Source organism: Protobothrops mucrosquamatus, unplaced genomic scaffold (assembly GCF_001527695.2).
Source record: "Protobothrops mucrosquamatus isolate PMUCROS unplaced genomic scaffold, P.Mucros_1.0 scaffold2359, whole genome shotgun sequence".
NCBI classification, from domain to species: Eukaryota; Metazoa; Chordata; class Lepidosauria; order Squamata; family Viperidae; genus Protobothrops; species Protobothrops mucrosquamatus.
The window spans coordinates 1-14,606 of NW_015388437.1; the positions used below are offsets into that span (position 1 = coordinate 1).

General features: G+C 35.5%; 1 protein-coding gene across 1 annotated transcript; it reads left to right on the top strand.

The window, feature by feature from the left end:
• Positions 1-99: 99 nt before the first annotated feature.
• On the top strand, positions 100-5,945 carry LOC107295487 (exonuclease 1; the record flags this gene model as incomplete). The annotated part of the gene is made up of 4 exons (XM_015824803.1): positions 100-577; positions 1,099-1,197; positions 4,696-4,886; positions 5,798-5,945. Coding segments are annotated over 4 exons (916 nt in total), but the record flags the coding sequence as incomplete, so codon positions are not given.
• Between the last annotated feature and the right edge of the window lie 8,661 nt (positions 5,946-14,606).

The window sequence follows — 14,606 nt, forward strand, 5'->3', positions numbered from 1 at the left end:
CTTTCAGTAAAACTGTAACATTTTAACATGATTAGATTAATGCACACAGCTTTTAATGTTATCTCTCATTTCTTCCTACACTTGTTCAATGTATGTTAGGTTTTTCTGCAACATTGGGGATCTGCCTGAGACTATATCGAAGAATAAAACTGAACAGCCTCTCCAGGACAATGAGGCTGATAGTCCAACTAAGGAAATAAACACATTAACAGAAGACCACCGTCCATGTTCATCGGAGACTGGAGAAGTAGAAAGAACCTTCTCAACACCTGGGGTAGGACAGTCCAGCTGTTTCACTTGGTCTAGAAGCTTTGCAGAAAAACCTGCAACTCCTAGCCTTTCAGAAACCATAGCGTTGCTAAAGCAGTTCCAAAGACACAGGAAAGACACAGATAAAGACTGTAGTGTAACTGGCACACAAATAACCTCACCAGCAAATAAAAATTCGGATGAAGAGACATCACCTTTAAAAGATCTGCAGTGTTCATCAAAACAGAATCTTGACAAGCTGTTGCAAAGCGAAGTGGATACTTCAGAAAAATCGCCAGTGGCCGAGAAAAATGCTATTCCTGCCAAAGTAAGATTATTCTATGTTTCAGTTCAGCAGTTTATTAAATTATCATGGCACTCTCCAGGGACTGTCTGAAACTGTCCTTATTTATTGCAATCGTTACACATCTGTCTCTGCATTTATAAAATAACTTCTGTTTATGAAACCTCAAAGTCTGCCTGCCTGACAGTCTGTTTATTGCTGTAAACTAATACGTACATTTTAATTTCATTAACTGTTAGAGTGTCAAAACATGATAAGCTATCAGATATGTATCTTCATTTTCTAACAGACATTCCGATATATATCATCATTGGTTTTAACAGGGCTGACTTTCATTAAAGTTGGTACAGGATTATAACTGTTGTGTCACTTTGCTAGTTATTGGAAATTGATTCTAATATCACTTTTAAGGAGCATACTGATTGAAAAATCATAACTGTTTTTACTGCATTTCATTTAGGCATAGCTTCAGCCATTTTACTTTTAAAAAATAGCATGGAGTTCACATTTAATGTAAAACAATGCCTGTCTTTTTTTAATGGCAGGAATCTAACAGAAGTCCAGAACCAGATGATCATCTGAATTCTCAGATCCTTCCATCTTCAGAATTTATAGATAACAAGAACACAGTTTCTAAAAATATGGTATATCTTCTTCTTCTTCATTTATAATTCTTGTTTTCTATTTAAATACTAAAGTATGACTTGGAAACAGGACCTGTCTTAACATATATGGATTAATTATAACATATTGTAAATATTACTTAGGTTCACCAAAATCCTGTCATATAACTAAAATAGTACTCCTGTTCTCCCCTCCATTGAAGAATAATAATAATAATAATAATAATAATAATAATAATAATAATAATAATAATAATAATAATAATAATAATAATAATAATAATAATAATAATAATAAAAAGTTGGAAGTGACCTTGGAAGTCATCTAGTCCAACCCCCTGCTTAGGCAGAAAACCCTATACCATTTCAGACAAATATTTGCCCAGTCTCTTCTTAACAATTTCCAGTGTTGGAGCATTCACTTCTGGAGGCAGGTTGTTCCACTGGTTAATTGTTCTAACTGTCAGGAAATTTCTTCTTAGTTATAGGTTGCTTCTCTCTTAGTTTCCATCCATTGCTTCTTGTCCTGCCTTCAGTGTTTTGGAGAATAGCTTGACTCCCTCTTCTTTGTGGCAACCCCTGAGATATTGGAACACTGCTATCGCTGTCAACCCTAGTCCTTCTCTTCGTTAAACTAGACATACCCAATTCCAGCAACCGTTCTTTATATGTTTAGCCTCCAGTCCCCTAATCATCTTTGTTGCTCTTCTCTGTACTCTTTCTAGAGTCTCAACATCTTTTTTACATTGTGGTAACCAAAACTAGATGCAGTATTCCAAGTGTGGCCTTACCAAGGCGTTATAAAGTAGTATTAATAGTTCACGTGATCTTGATTCTATCCCTCTATTAATGCAGCCTAGCACTGTGTTGACTTTTTTGGCAGCTGCAGCTCAGAGCTATTACCTCAGAGCTATTCCTAGTACTTTGAAAGTAAAGGGAGTCCTCGACTTATAACAGTTCATTTAGTGACTGAAGTTACAACGGCATTGAAAAATGTGACTCGTGACAGTTTTTCACACTTCTGTCTATTGCAGCATCTCCGTGGTCACGTGATCAAAATTCAGATGCTTGGCAAATGACTCATATTTATGACGGTTGCAGTGTCCCGCAGTCAGGTGATAGATCACCTTCTGTAAACGTCTGACAAGCAAAATAGATGGGGAAGCCAAATTCACTTAATTAACTTAACCACTTCAGTGACTCAACAACTGTGGCAAGAAAGGTTGTAAAATGGGGCAAAAACTTAATAAATTTCTCACTTAGCAACAGAAAATTTGGGCTCACTTGCGGTCGTAGGTCAAGGACTACCTGTATACACAAGGTTGTCATAATATGTTAGGGCTACAGTAGTTTCTTACAAGCGATAAACACCTGTTTTCAAAGGGTAAGCTAAAACCACAACTGAGCTATTTGATGTGAGCTTCAGACTTTAGGCTCTCTCTTCTGTCATATTCATTTTAAACTGAAGCAGTGTGGCGCCATATGCAAATTCAGTGAATTTGTTTCAACCAAAGTCAGCTTTGGATGAAATCTGAATTTTTTTTATTTGACCCTCACATCTATCATAAAATCATTAAGTTGCCTAAGGCATACAGTATCAGCTCAGGCTGCCAATTGCAGTACAATTGATAATACTTATTTAATTAAGTGTGTATGAAGGGCTTTAAATCATGCAAATCTCATTGTTTCAGATCATGTTATTCAGGAAAGAGAGAATAAAGAATGCTCTCTCCTGAAGCTCAAAGTTGTGCAGTATTTTTTTAAACTGAGAGTTACTTTATATGCTAGAATCTTCTAAAACACTACATTTGATTTCATTTGATTTCATTTTAAAATCATTTAGTGAACAGAAGTACAAATTATATGTTTATAATTTTCCACACCGATCATAAGATTTGGGATTAGGTTGAACACAGCTGGTTTTGATAGTTGATCAAACATGTTCAATTGGATTTTTTCTATTTCTTTAATTTAATTTCCTTAATGGGAGGATATTGTTAATTTTCCTTTTGGAAATAGTATGATTAGTCACTTGATCCCTACTGAATAAAAAATCTGATACTGTATTTAACAAGAGAGAATGAACTCTGAGCAATGGAGCCTCATATAAAGATACATTGAAAAGATTGTAATGGATTATTTTAGCTTTTTCTTTTTTGTGTGATTTATTGTTTTTAAAATTCTCTGCTGTAAGCCATTTTTAATAATCTTTGCCTACAGAACACTCAAAATGTCATTAGTAGATTAAAATACTTCTTTATATTCTTCAGAATTATACTGACATCTTGTGGTTAGTTACTTCTTTTTCCTCATTCTTGAAGTAGGTCTATATTAACCTTTGTTTGCATAATTGTATTTATATTTTAACAACAATTATATTATTATATTGTTTCCAGGATATAAAAAAAATAACATGCTCTCTCTCTCTCTCTCTCTCTCTCTCTCTCTCTCTCTCTCTCTCTCTCTCTGTGTGTGTGTGTGTGTGTGTGTGTGTACACATGATTCTTTAATACAAGTGAAACTATTTCAGAAATATTTTGGAATGAGTTTGCATAACAATTAGACAAGACTAACATGGAATTGTTTCTGGTTATTATATTGTAAGAAGCCCAGCTATTTTCTCAGCATGTTATATGAATCATGCTCTCCACTAACCCAGTGTCAATATCCAGCTCGAAAATCCAAATAAAACTCCAGTTTCATTCTGTTTCTGAAATGTTTACTGTTTATTGGATACACTGCATGGTTATGTCAAAGTAAAACTAACTTTGAGGTTCCAAAACCAATTCATAGACTTAAACAATAATTTTCCCACCCAAACCCCCAACTTCTTACATAATCCATATTAACAAGTTCACTTTTTTATGGGAACCGTCTGCTTCAAATCCACACTTGTTCTGGTGTTCTTGACAAGGCTTCGGGTTCCCACAGTCTTCAGCTGAATTGAGGAAGTTTCGTTTCTCCTTACCCACTTGAAAGTAACACTTCCCCCCTTAATCTAAAGGCAAGTTGAAGCGCAGAAGCATGTAGCTGCCAAAGTTTCACCCTTGACACCCAGTTTATTTATTTCAACATAGCAGCAAATGAAAATCCAGTTGTGCGTTGCTAACTTGTTTTAGAATTAAGTGTGCTATACAAATCCAGTTTTAAGTGTTTGAAATGACATGTATGTTCAACTATAAAATTACTTTTAATAGCTGTGTTCACAAAAATGAAATACAAACCAAAAGATATCTTGGAATTTTTTAAAGTTTATTACTAATATTGAGGCTAATCAGTACCTTCTTTATGCCTACAATGTCAATTCTGTCAGTCCTTGATGCTTCCTGAGCTAGGTAGTTTTCTTTCAGAGGTTTCATTGCCAAACTAGGTAATGTGCCTGCACTGATAATGTTACCTAGTTTGATAATGAAATGTCTGCAAGGAAACCACCTAGCTCAGAGATCACCAAGGATCCCACAGTTCAACCCTGAACTACAAATATTCTCTTCTATCAATGTCTCTCTCTCTCTCTTTCAGATTCCTGCATTATGTAGAACCAATTCTCTAAAATCTTCTATGGTGGCAAAATGTAAATTACTGGTGCCCGCCAAAGTTAGTGGCTTAAGCAAGAAAATAACAAGTATAAAGAAAAAACACCATGATGCTGAAAACAAGTCAGGACTGCAGGTGAAAATTAATGATCTCTGGAAGAGCTTCCAGTTCAAAAGGTGAATCCTTTTTAATCTAGATGTTCATTTGTTTTATTTCAATGTTCCGTGGAGAAAGGGCAGTATTGATGAAACAATATATGGCCCTAAAACATGTCATTAGCTTAATGACTTCTCAACAGAATAGTGCATTTATAGTCCTTAAAGTAACCATTTGAATCCCCAGAGAATTAGGTTTGTCTGCTGATGGAAGCTGCCAAGAGTGGTTCACTTTAGATAAGGGTGGGGGGGGGACATACATATTTAAAAGAACTCATTCTGCCTCTAGCTTTAGGACTATTTGTTGAATTTCATCCTCTGTAAATGACTAGGAATAAAATATATGCCAAGGAAATAAACTTTTATCTCCTGTGGTTGTAGCTTTTTTAAAAACAGCAGAATTCTTCCATTGGCTTAATTTCTGCATTTATCTACAGATAAATTTAATTTAATTCTGACTTCTCTATATATTTCTTTACTTGTAACAAAATATACATGTTCTAAGGGGTTGTTTTTAAGGTCAGAATAAAACCAAACTATCAGTTATCTTCTTCTCTAAAGTATTAATTTTTATCCCAGAGGCAGTTTTCAGAAATATGTTCTCATTCCTTCTAGGTTCATTATTTTCCTATAAAGCAGTTTCTCCTTGACTTTGTTAGTACCCTCTGCTGCTGGGAATAAAGAGATTGCTGCTTCTTGAGGCAAAAGCAGTATATTTTCTTCCCATCTTGGGTAATTCACTTTGGCAGGACTTACTTTCCAAAACGTAGTGGGGAGGCAGTGGAAAGAGAGAAAAAGCCAGCCAGTTATTTTTATTGGTATGCAGTAAAAATGTAGCTCTGAGCAGACTGACAATAAATTCAATTCACTTTAAACTTTGTTAATGCTTGTCTATATCATTATTAACCATACTTTTTTTTTTTTGCTTGTAGGGAATCAGAAATACTACCTTCCTGTAGAAAATCAGAACCATTGTCTCCAATTAAAGATAACAATAACCAACTCCCTCCAGACATATGTGATGAAACTTTTGATAAATGCAATGGAAAATATTTCAGTGAAGTCGTACTGCAGATCTGAGCAATTCTGTAATCCCCATCCAATTTCTGCATGAATTTAGATTCATTATTTCTGGACACAAAAAAAATCAAAGTAACGTGTGTGTGTGTGTGTATGGATTTCAACTAACATTATCAACTGCTTTGAAAGAAGCAAAATGAAACAATATTGTGCTTTTCGCTGCATTGAATAAAATCTTTTGATACAAATAGATTGCTTGGCTATATCATATGTATGATTGCAAAAAAAAACCCTTTGGAAAAAGTCAGCAAGCTGAACAATGAATATTTAGATTACAAAAGATTACATTGCTGAATCTGCAACATAGTGGGTCTAAATAATTCAATAAAGGAAGTAAAATCTGAAAATTTAGGAAAACAGGTATATTTAAATATTATATTTGAAATATTTAGATTATATTTTATAATTAAAAATTAGTTTCTTGTGCTGAATTTCATATAACCATAATCAAGTGGGAATGATAGTGGATTACAAAGAAGTCCTTGAATGATGGCAGTTGTTATTTTCTTTGTTGCTGTTGTTATTACAACAAAGAGTTGTTAGTTGCGGAGTCGTGTCCGACCCATCGCAACCCCATGGACAACATTCCTCCAGGCCTTCCTGTCCTCTACCATCTTCGGCAGTTCTTTAAAATATCTAAATATACGTATGTCTATTCTAAAATTGAAGGAAATGCTTCCTTCTTGCATCTCTGCCGAAACTAATTATTTTCCTAGCAGTACTCATCAACCAAATTTGCTATTAGAACAATGAATGTTTCACATACAAGGTACTTAAAATGCAATTACAGTACATATCCAAGTTGTCAGAGAGGGAACTGCTGCTCAAAATCAATTTGATTGTATTGGTTTGAGTGCACTGAGAGTTTAAAACACAGAATTTGGATTTAAGACAGTACTGTTATCACTTCTGGTCCAAATGACTTGGGCACTAAACAAAGCCTGCAACAACATACAATCAAGCAGCCGTCTGAGGTCCGCTGGTACCCTTTGAAAAATAATTCACTGCCACCAAATGCCACTTTCAGGAAAGATTCATTGCCACCTGTGTTTTCCTAGTCACTCACAGATACTGCCAGCTCTGATACTGCCCTACACTGCTAGTACCAAATAGCTGACTGGCATGCCAGGTATTGCTTTGTGGCCCACAAATTTATTTCAGTTATCAGTCTTGCCCTTATAATAAATAATATGCTGTAGTATAATATGTTGTCAAGTTTGTTGTTCATAAGATCCACTTTAGTTGGGGTGTCTGTCTGATTTAATTAATGTTTTTTTGAGTTGTGTAGGCCATTGGAGTTGGGTGGCCAATGCATTTAAATAAATAGAAATAAATAATAGTTTCTCCATAAGTTGTGCAGGCTTGTACTGGACTCTTGCTTTCATCCTCTGTGTGAACAATAAGCTGGTAAACATGATAGCTGGAGTGTTGCACATTTGTTGAGTGCAGTTTGGGGTATTTTCAGCCAGATTGGCTGGGTCTATTCTGCAGGTAAGGCATCCTTTTCATACCGCAGGAGCGCAGACACCTGGGCCCGATCACACGGTCACGTAGCCGGATGCAAGCACTTGGAGGCGGCATATAAGCCCTCCCCGAAACCGCCTTTATCAACCCTGATGATGACGGGAGAGCCCAACGAAAGCTTGGTTGCCTATATTTTAATATTTTAATTGCTTTTAATCTTTTAATTGCTTTTAAATATTTTAAACTTTCTCTTGGTGATCGTGGTTATTTTATTTCAACATGAATACACCTAAAAATGTGGGCCTGTTGTTTCTGGACAACCTCCCTATCATGGAGCATGGACTGAGGTAACTGCAACAAACTTGGCACATTTGAAGAGCAACTGCTTTCAAAGGGCAAATGATGTTGCTAAGCAACTGGCAGATTGGCTAATGGGGCTACAGCTTAATCATAGTGTGAGTGGAGTGTGAAATGTCTAATATGTCAGATGCTCAAGGCCTCAAAATCTAAATTAATATTTGTGTTGGGATTGAAAGGAGATTCACGGAGGTTAGCTGCAATGAACACATCCATCTTTTCAGAAAGCAATGCCCATGATATAACTTGAAGGGGTCCCATGGCTCAATGCCGGATTGCTTTTGGTTTCCTGTGTCTGACATATGGTCTACTGACACTATATTTCTTCCAGCAGAAGGATGAAAGAGAACCACTTTACTGTACATAGGATGATCTGAGCCAAATAGCTGCCTTAGTTCAATACAAAATCGGTATTATCTAATTAAGGATGTTGAAGTGGTGGGTAGGAATTATCCTAGTCAGGGTTCCCCTGTCAGCATCCTGTGGCTACTGAGCATGCCCAGTCCTTATTTGTCTTTATACTTTTTATTTTTTAGTTAAAGTAAGTTCCTCTAAAAATTTGTACTTCTCTAAATATGGAATCTCCAAAACTGATAGCTTCCTCGTACCAATGGATCAATAGTTTGGCTACATAAACTATAGAACTCAGTTCTATCACTAGAAACTATTTCTAAATGGTTTTAGAAATCTCAAGAGCTGCCCAAATGCCATTTTAAAGAAAATACGTACTGTATAAGATGAGCCTACCCATAAAAAGGTTGTGTTAAACATTTGAAAAGGCTAGGTTGAGTGAAGCACTGCTTTTTAAAAGGTTAAATATGTCCTTTGTATGGTTTGTTGTTTGGACAGTCAACTGTCAGTTAGTTGATTAGAACAACACTGTTGATTGCTGTTACTGACTGTCTGCACATATGTGCACATTCGGGGATGCATCATTTCTCTGGAAATCTCAATAGAGGTATTGGCTGTACATATACTGTACATTCGTGCATATAGAATGAGGGGTAGGCTTTAGAACAACTGCATGAGCTTTTCAAAGGAAATGGTTGCTGGTTCACTTGCATTAATATATTTTGCAATATGTGTTGAATGCTTTGCATGTCTAATAAATGCATATATTCCTGCCTTTTATTTCACCAATTTAATGCTCAAGATAATATGGTCTATGGTGTTTTTCATAGTTTCCCTGACCGCTTCGAGAGTGAGAGATGCACTAGACTTTAAATTCAACAAACAAACATTTTTTTCAGTCATCTGCAAAAACTCATGTAGTGTCTTAAAAGCTAGCAATAGTCTGTCCAAGGGTAAAACTAATATTAGAAAATGTACCAAAATTAATTTGACAATAATTGACAATGGTATTCCAAATATCTGTCTTTCCAAGCACTCTAAGATGATGCCAGGGACTCAATCTGGATCTTTTACTATAATACAAATGCAATATAAGTGAACTGCTTTGAAAACAGTTTTAAAATTAATGCTGTGTACTTTAATTCAGCTTTTCATAATAATTTAACTAGAAAGAGAAACAAGAAGATGCTGTTCTCTGTTAGTTCTTTGTCTGAGGACATTCCCTTGTTAGTTAGCAGCTCTTCATTATAATACCCTTTTAAAATTCAGAATTTACTGAAAAAGCTTCAAAGAAAATTCTCAATGACAATGTTCAGAAAACTTTAAAAATAAATGGCATAGGAGTGTGAGTAGCCTTGCAGAACTGCTGAAAACACCTGGACTGTGCTATCAGCTTGCTCAGGGTATTGCAAATAAAAGACCCATCCACTGTAAACAGTGGAATAGTACTAGACAAGTATTTAAATAGCTGAAAAGAGATTAGATATCTTTCTGTGTTGCTCATAAATTTGCAGTATAAGCAGTTTGCATGGTAACTTGCTTGCTTCATATTCCTCTGGAAAAATTATCCTATGATTGCTTTAATTTTTTTTTTTTTGAAAAGTTGCTGAAGTCAATTTTATATAATGCATAAGTCTGATAAAAATATGTAAGCTGTGTCGGTGGAGCTGTTTTCAGTCCTAAGTAATTTCTCTTACCATATAACTAATTTCAGTCTGTTGACTAAAGTCCATTAAAAGTTATCCTATTCAAAAAATGCTAGCTTTTAAGACACTACATGAGTTTTTGTAGATGACTGAAAAAAAATGTTTGTTTGTTGGTTTATTCTTACAAGACTCAGAAGAGCTACAAAGACACATACAAGAGCTGCCCAAAGCAGGAAAACCATTTGGCTTAAAAATAAATCTGAAAAAGAGCCAGGTTATGTTTAATAAATTCACCAAAGAAAGGAAAAAAATTATATCCGGAGAAGAACTAGATATAGGAGATCACTACCTATACCTTGGCCAATGGATCTTAGTGGAAGGTGTTCCAATAAAGAAAATTGAATGGCATGTTAAATGTGGTTGGTAGGCATTCGGTAAGCTAAGCATAATTTTCAAGAATAATCTCCCCCTATGCCTGAAGAAAGAAGTTTTCGATTAGTGGATGATACCTGCTCTAACATATGCCAGGGAAATATGGACACTAACTCACAATCGATAAAAAAAGCTACAAGTGGCACAAAGAGCCATGGAAAGTTGCATGCTCGGCATTAAAAGACAAGATAGAAAGACCCGCACATGGATTAGAGAACCAACGAAAGTATACAATATCATCAAGAGAATAAAAGAATGGAAATAAAAATGGGCTGGTCACATAACAAGAAGAACTGATGGCAGGTGGACCAAGGCAGTCATAGAACGGATCCCACTTGATAAAAAGCATCCATGAAAGAGACCTAAAACAAGATGGCTTGATGACATCAGCAAGTACTGCAGGCCCAGTTGGCAAAAGAAAGCTCAGGAAGTGTGATTTCTATTGAAATTCATAAGAATGGTTGTTGATTGATTCTCTGGTTCAATGTAGAATTGTTACAGTATTTCATTAGCAAAAGTATTCAGAAAATTCCTGTTGTCAGAAAGCATTTCTTATTCACTGAAGCTTCAATGGCATCATTTCAGAAAAGCTCCCAACTCTACAGAGATTTCTGAGTAACATAGGAAAAAGAATCAAACAATTATGTCTTCTCCCATTTACCCACTGGGAAAGCTCTATTGGATCATAAACTTCATTTTGGCAAAGGTTGGCTCGCAGAATCCATGCCTTTGTCTTATGCTTTGAACCAAATTTTTAGATATCTTGGTAGTAGAATTAATTTTAAAAACCCTAATAGGAATGACCATTCAGTTACTGAAATGCAAAGGAATGTCATGAGCCTATCACAACCCAGGTAGATACCACTTTTTCCCTCCACCTATGTATGCATATATACAGTAGGGGCTATGCATGCTGTAAAAATGATTCTAAAGAGATGATTTAGAATGTGAAGGACCACAACTGGGGTAGCACTTTAGAGCTGCCACATCTTTTTTCAGGTTCATGTAGAATCCTGAAAAAAGCCATAACTACTTTAGAGATGCTATACTCACACTTCTGCACAGACCGAAACACTCTTTCAAATCATTTTACCACATTCATTCACAGCCCTAACAAATATATTTTCATAAGACTGATTTCCATGACTCTATACTATAATATTTTATGATCTTCATTTTTAATTTCAAGGACATAGATGATATTTAATTGGGTGAAGGCAATAAATAAAAATAAGATCACGTATTAAGACGACAGAGGCTTGAGGGAAACTTAACATTGTGTCAGTTATATATAAATCAAATTGCTCCCTAACAGAACTCTACCATTGGCAGTTTGCCTACATGGTAAGTAGATAATTATAAGCAAGATCTGCCATTTTGTAGTCCATTTCATGACAGCCAAGGCGTTGGATGGTACTTCAAGTAACCTAACTAGTTCCATATTCAGAAACAATTTAACACAGCATGCCATCTTAACACATTAAGTTGTTAACTTGTTAAGTTTGTCTCTGTAAGTTTCCATCCCTACTATTTTTCCAGCTCACGGTTATCCAAATAAGTGTACCAAGAATAAGATAGCTTGGATAACACAGTGTCAATCAGAACTTTTAATCAGGTCTAGAATCCCTGCTTCACCATTAAAATGTATTTTAATTAGACTTTGCTATAGCAGCAGTTTCTCTTGGCATACTTTGAAAAGTATGATGAGTTGGAGGAGGAACTAAGCGGAATTCTTGAAAATCTAGAGATCTATATTCCATTCAATTTCTTTCTGAGGATGAGGAAGCTTATGATATAAATAAAGAAGTTGCTGGTATATCGGATAACAGAATCCATATTTTCAGCATTCCTTTCCAATGTATTGTGTTATTCTCTTGCTGCGCAGAGAGACCATTGAGAGAAGCAATCTTGGTGAGTCTGTTGCTTGCTTTTCCATGAGCACAGTGTTCGTCATTTCCAGGAATTTTGGCTCTCTGTTAGACTGTGCAGGAGGCTTGAAGGAATGTGTACATAAATAGAAGTTTTGGAAGAACCTTGATAGTAAGATATTTCAGGCAAATATAGCTTTCTGTCTTAAAAAAAAACTCAGCGACTTTATGTGAAGAGAATTTTACTATCATTCAGTATGAGTTAATAATTAGAGAGTAAATAATCAGCCTTTGCAATGTCTTTAAATCAGATAGCCAATGAAGATAGGGAGTGAATGGAATGGGGAAAAAATAATCCTTTGAGTGAGTTTATGATAGATATTGGCTTAAGGCAATTAAAGAACACTAATTTAGTTTTAATAAGTTGCTAAGTGCCAAAAAGGGTTGTTAATCTCTTTAGGCAAAACGTACCATACAGTAACTAGTAAGAAATATATCAAAACAATGTAATGAATCTTGGATTTGATTCAGCAAGCATAGCATAGATTTCAAGTCAACACATCCTAAATCTGTCTCAGACCTCTGGGACAGATCTTGACCATCTTGTTCTCTAGACTGGATTTATCTTTTCCACTTTTTTTGACCAGAATGTTTAACAGCTTCATCTTTCCTTTGAGATATTTGGAAGAATTTAATATTTTTATTCTTTTTGATATTATGATGTTTTAGTTTAATTCCTTTGTAGGATTTCTTCAATTATTAATTTTTTTGCCAAATCATTAATATCACTAGTCAGATGTTCTTTACTGGAGTTATTGGAAAAGAACTATAAACTTCAACTAACTGTCCTTATTTCACAGTTATACATTTTGAGTATCATTATTTTTGCCAAAGCAGAGCTCTGCAATTCTGCCTGAAAATATTTTATCAGTGAGATTTCTGCATCCCATCCTGAAACAAGTTTGTTAGTGCCTACTTGTTGTTTCCCCCAATATATGAATGATCTGCAGTAGACAAGATCTTTGTTTAGAGTAGAAAGGGCATGTAACAGATTCGGAGGGCTTGTTTTTGGCTCATCTATTCTATTCTAGTAACTATCTTCTACTCCTTGCACCTCACTCATTGAAAAAAATATTTCGCTAGCTACCAAGGTCTTTGCCTTTCCAACTGAATAAATCTCACTAGCTAAATTGCTTGCTGTTTCATTTTGTACTATGGTATATAAACAGAATAGCCCTATTGATCAATCAACTGGAGTCTTCTCTGGCAATTTCTTCATCATAGCAGGTACTTGAAGAATACCATGTGGAGAAAATAGAATAATCATCTTTGGCATGAAGAACTATGAAAAGAGAATGAGAGAGGGGTCCTTGGTGCTCTTTGAGCTTGCTTATTTTGTTGCAGATATTTCATTACCCAAACTAGGTAACATCATCAGTGCCAGAGTAGATCAGTGACTAGCACTGATGATGTTACTTAGTTTGGGTAATGAAACGTCTGCAAGAAAACCAACAAGCTGAGAGAGCACCAAGGACCCCTCATGTCAACCCTGAGCTATAAATATTCTCCTTTATTAGAGAGTGAGAGAATATGGTTGATGTTGTTTATCTTTGTGACATGGGCGGAATTAAATATATTATTAAATATATTATTGAGGTATATTATGATTTTATCATAAATCATATTTCAAATTAAATTAAAATACACTCTATTCTGCCAATGTCCCCAAAATCAAGTATAACCCCATTTGTGTGCCATCAGAAAAAAATGCACTGGTGTGCTCATTCGCTCCTTTGACCTTGTACATCTGATTCCCTGATCCATCTATGAACTTCTTTCGTGAAGGCAAAAATACAGGCAGCAGAAGCAGAATGTACACCATGGGTGCAACTGCTGCTATTCATTAGCAGAAGTTTCTGACCAATACTTAAAAGATTTCTACATCACTGAAGACTTGTCAAGTGAGGATTTTTTAATAGTACCCTAAGCCAGGGGTCTTCAAACTTGGCCCTTTTATGACTTGTGGACTTCAACTCCCAGAATTCCTCAGCCAGGCACGCTGGCTGAGGAATTCTGGGAATTGAAGTCCACAAGTCATAAAAGGGCCAAGTTTGAAGACCCCTGCCCTAAGCTATTTAAAGGGTTAGTTGCTGGGCAAGCCATGGGTTTGGAATGCATTTAAACTAATGTCTTACAGGGGTTGTTTCTTGCAGTTATTATCCTGCAGAGTTCTTCATTTTAAAAGTGAATTAATTGCTATTTCACATAGCTGAAGTAAAGTAGTTATCTAGCACCCAAATATATTCCCTCTAACCAGTAGGTAAAGTAATGCAATTTGAAGGCTAACTGTTTTTTAAATAGCCCCATCTAAAATGATCTCCTGATATAAGCAAACACACAAACAGATATTACATTCTATTTGTCCTTCTTGCATTCTTGGGAACTTATATATTTTGCCTAAATACAGGTAGTCATCAACTTACAACCATGACTGAGCCAAAATTTCTGTTGCAAAGTGAGATAGCTGTTAAGTGAGTTTTGCC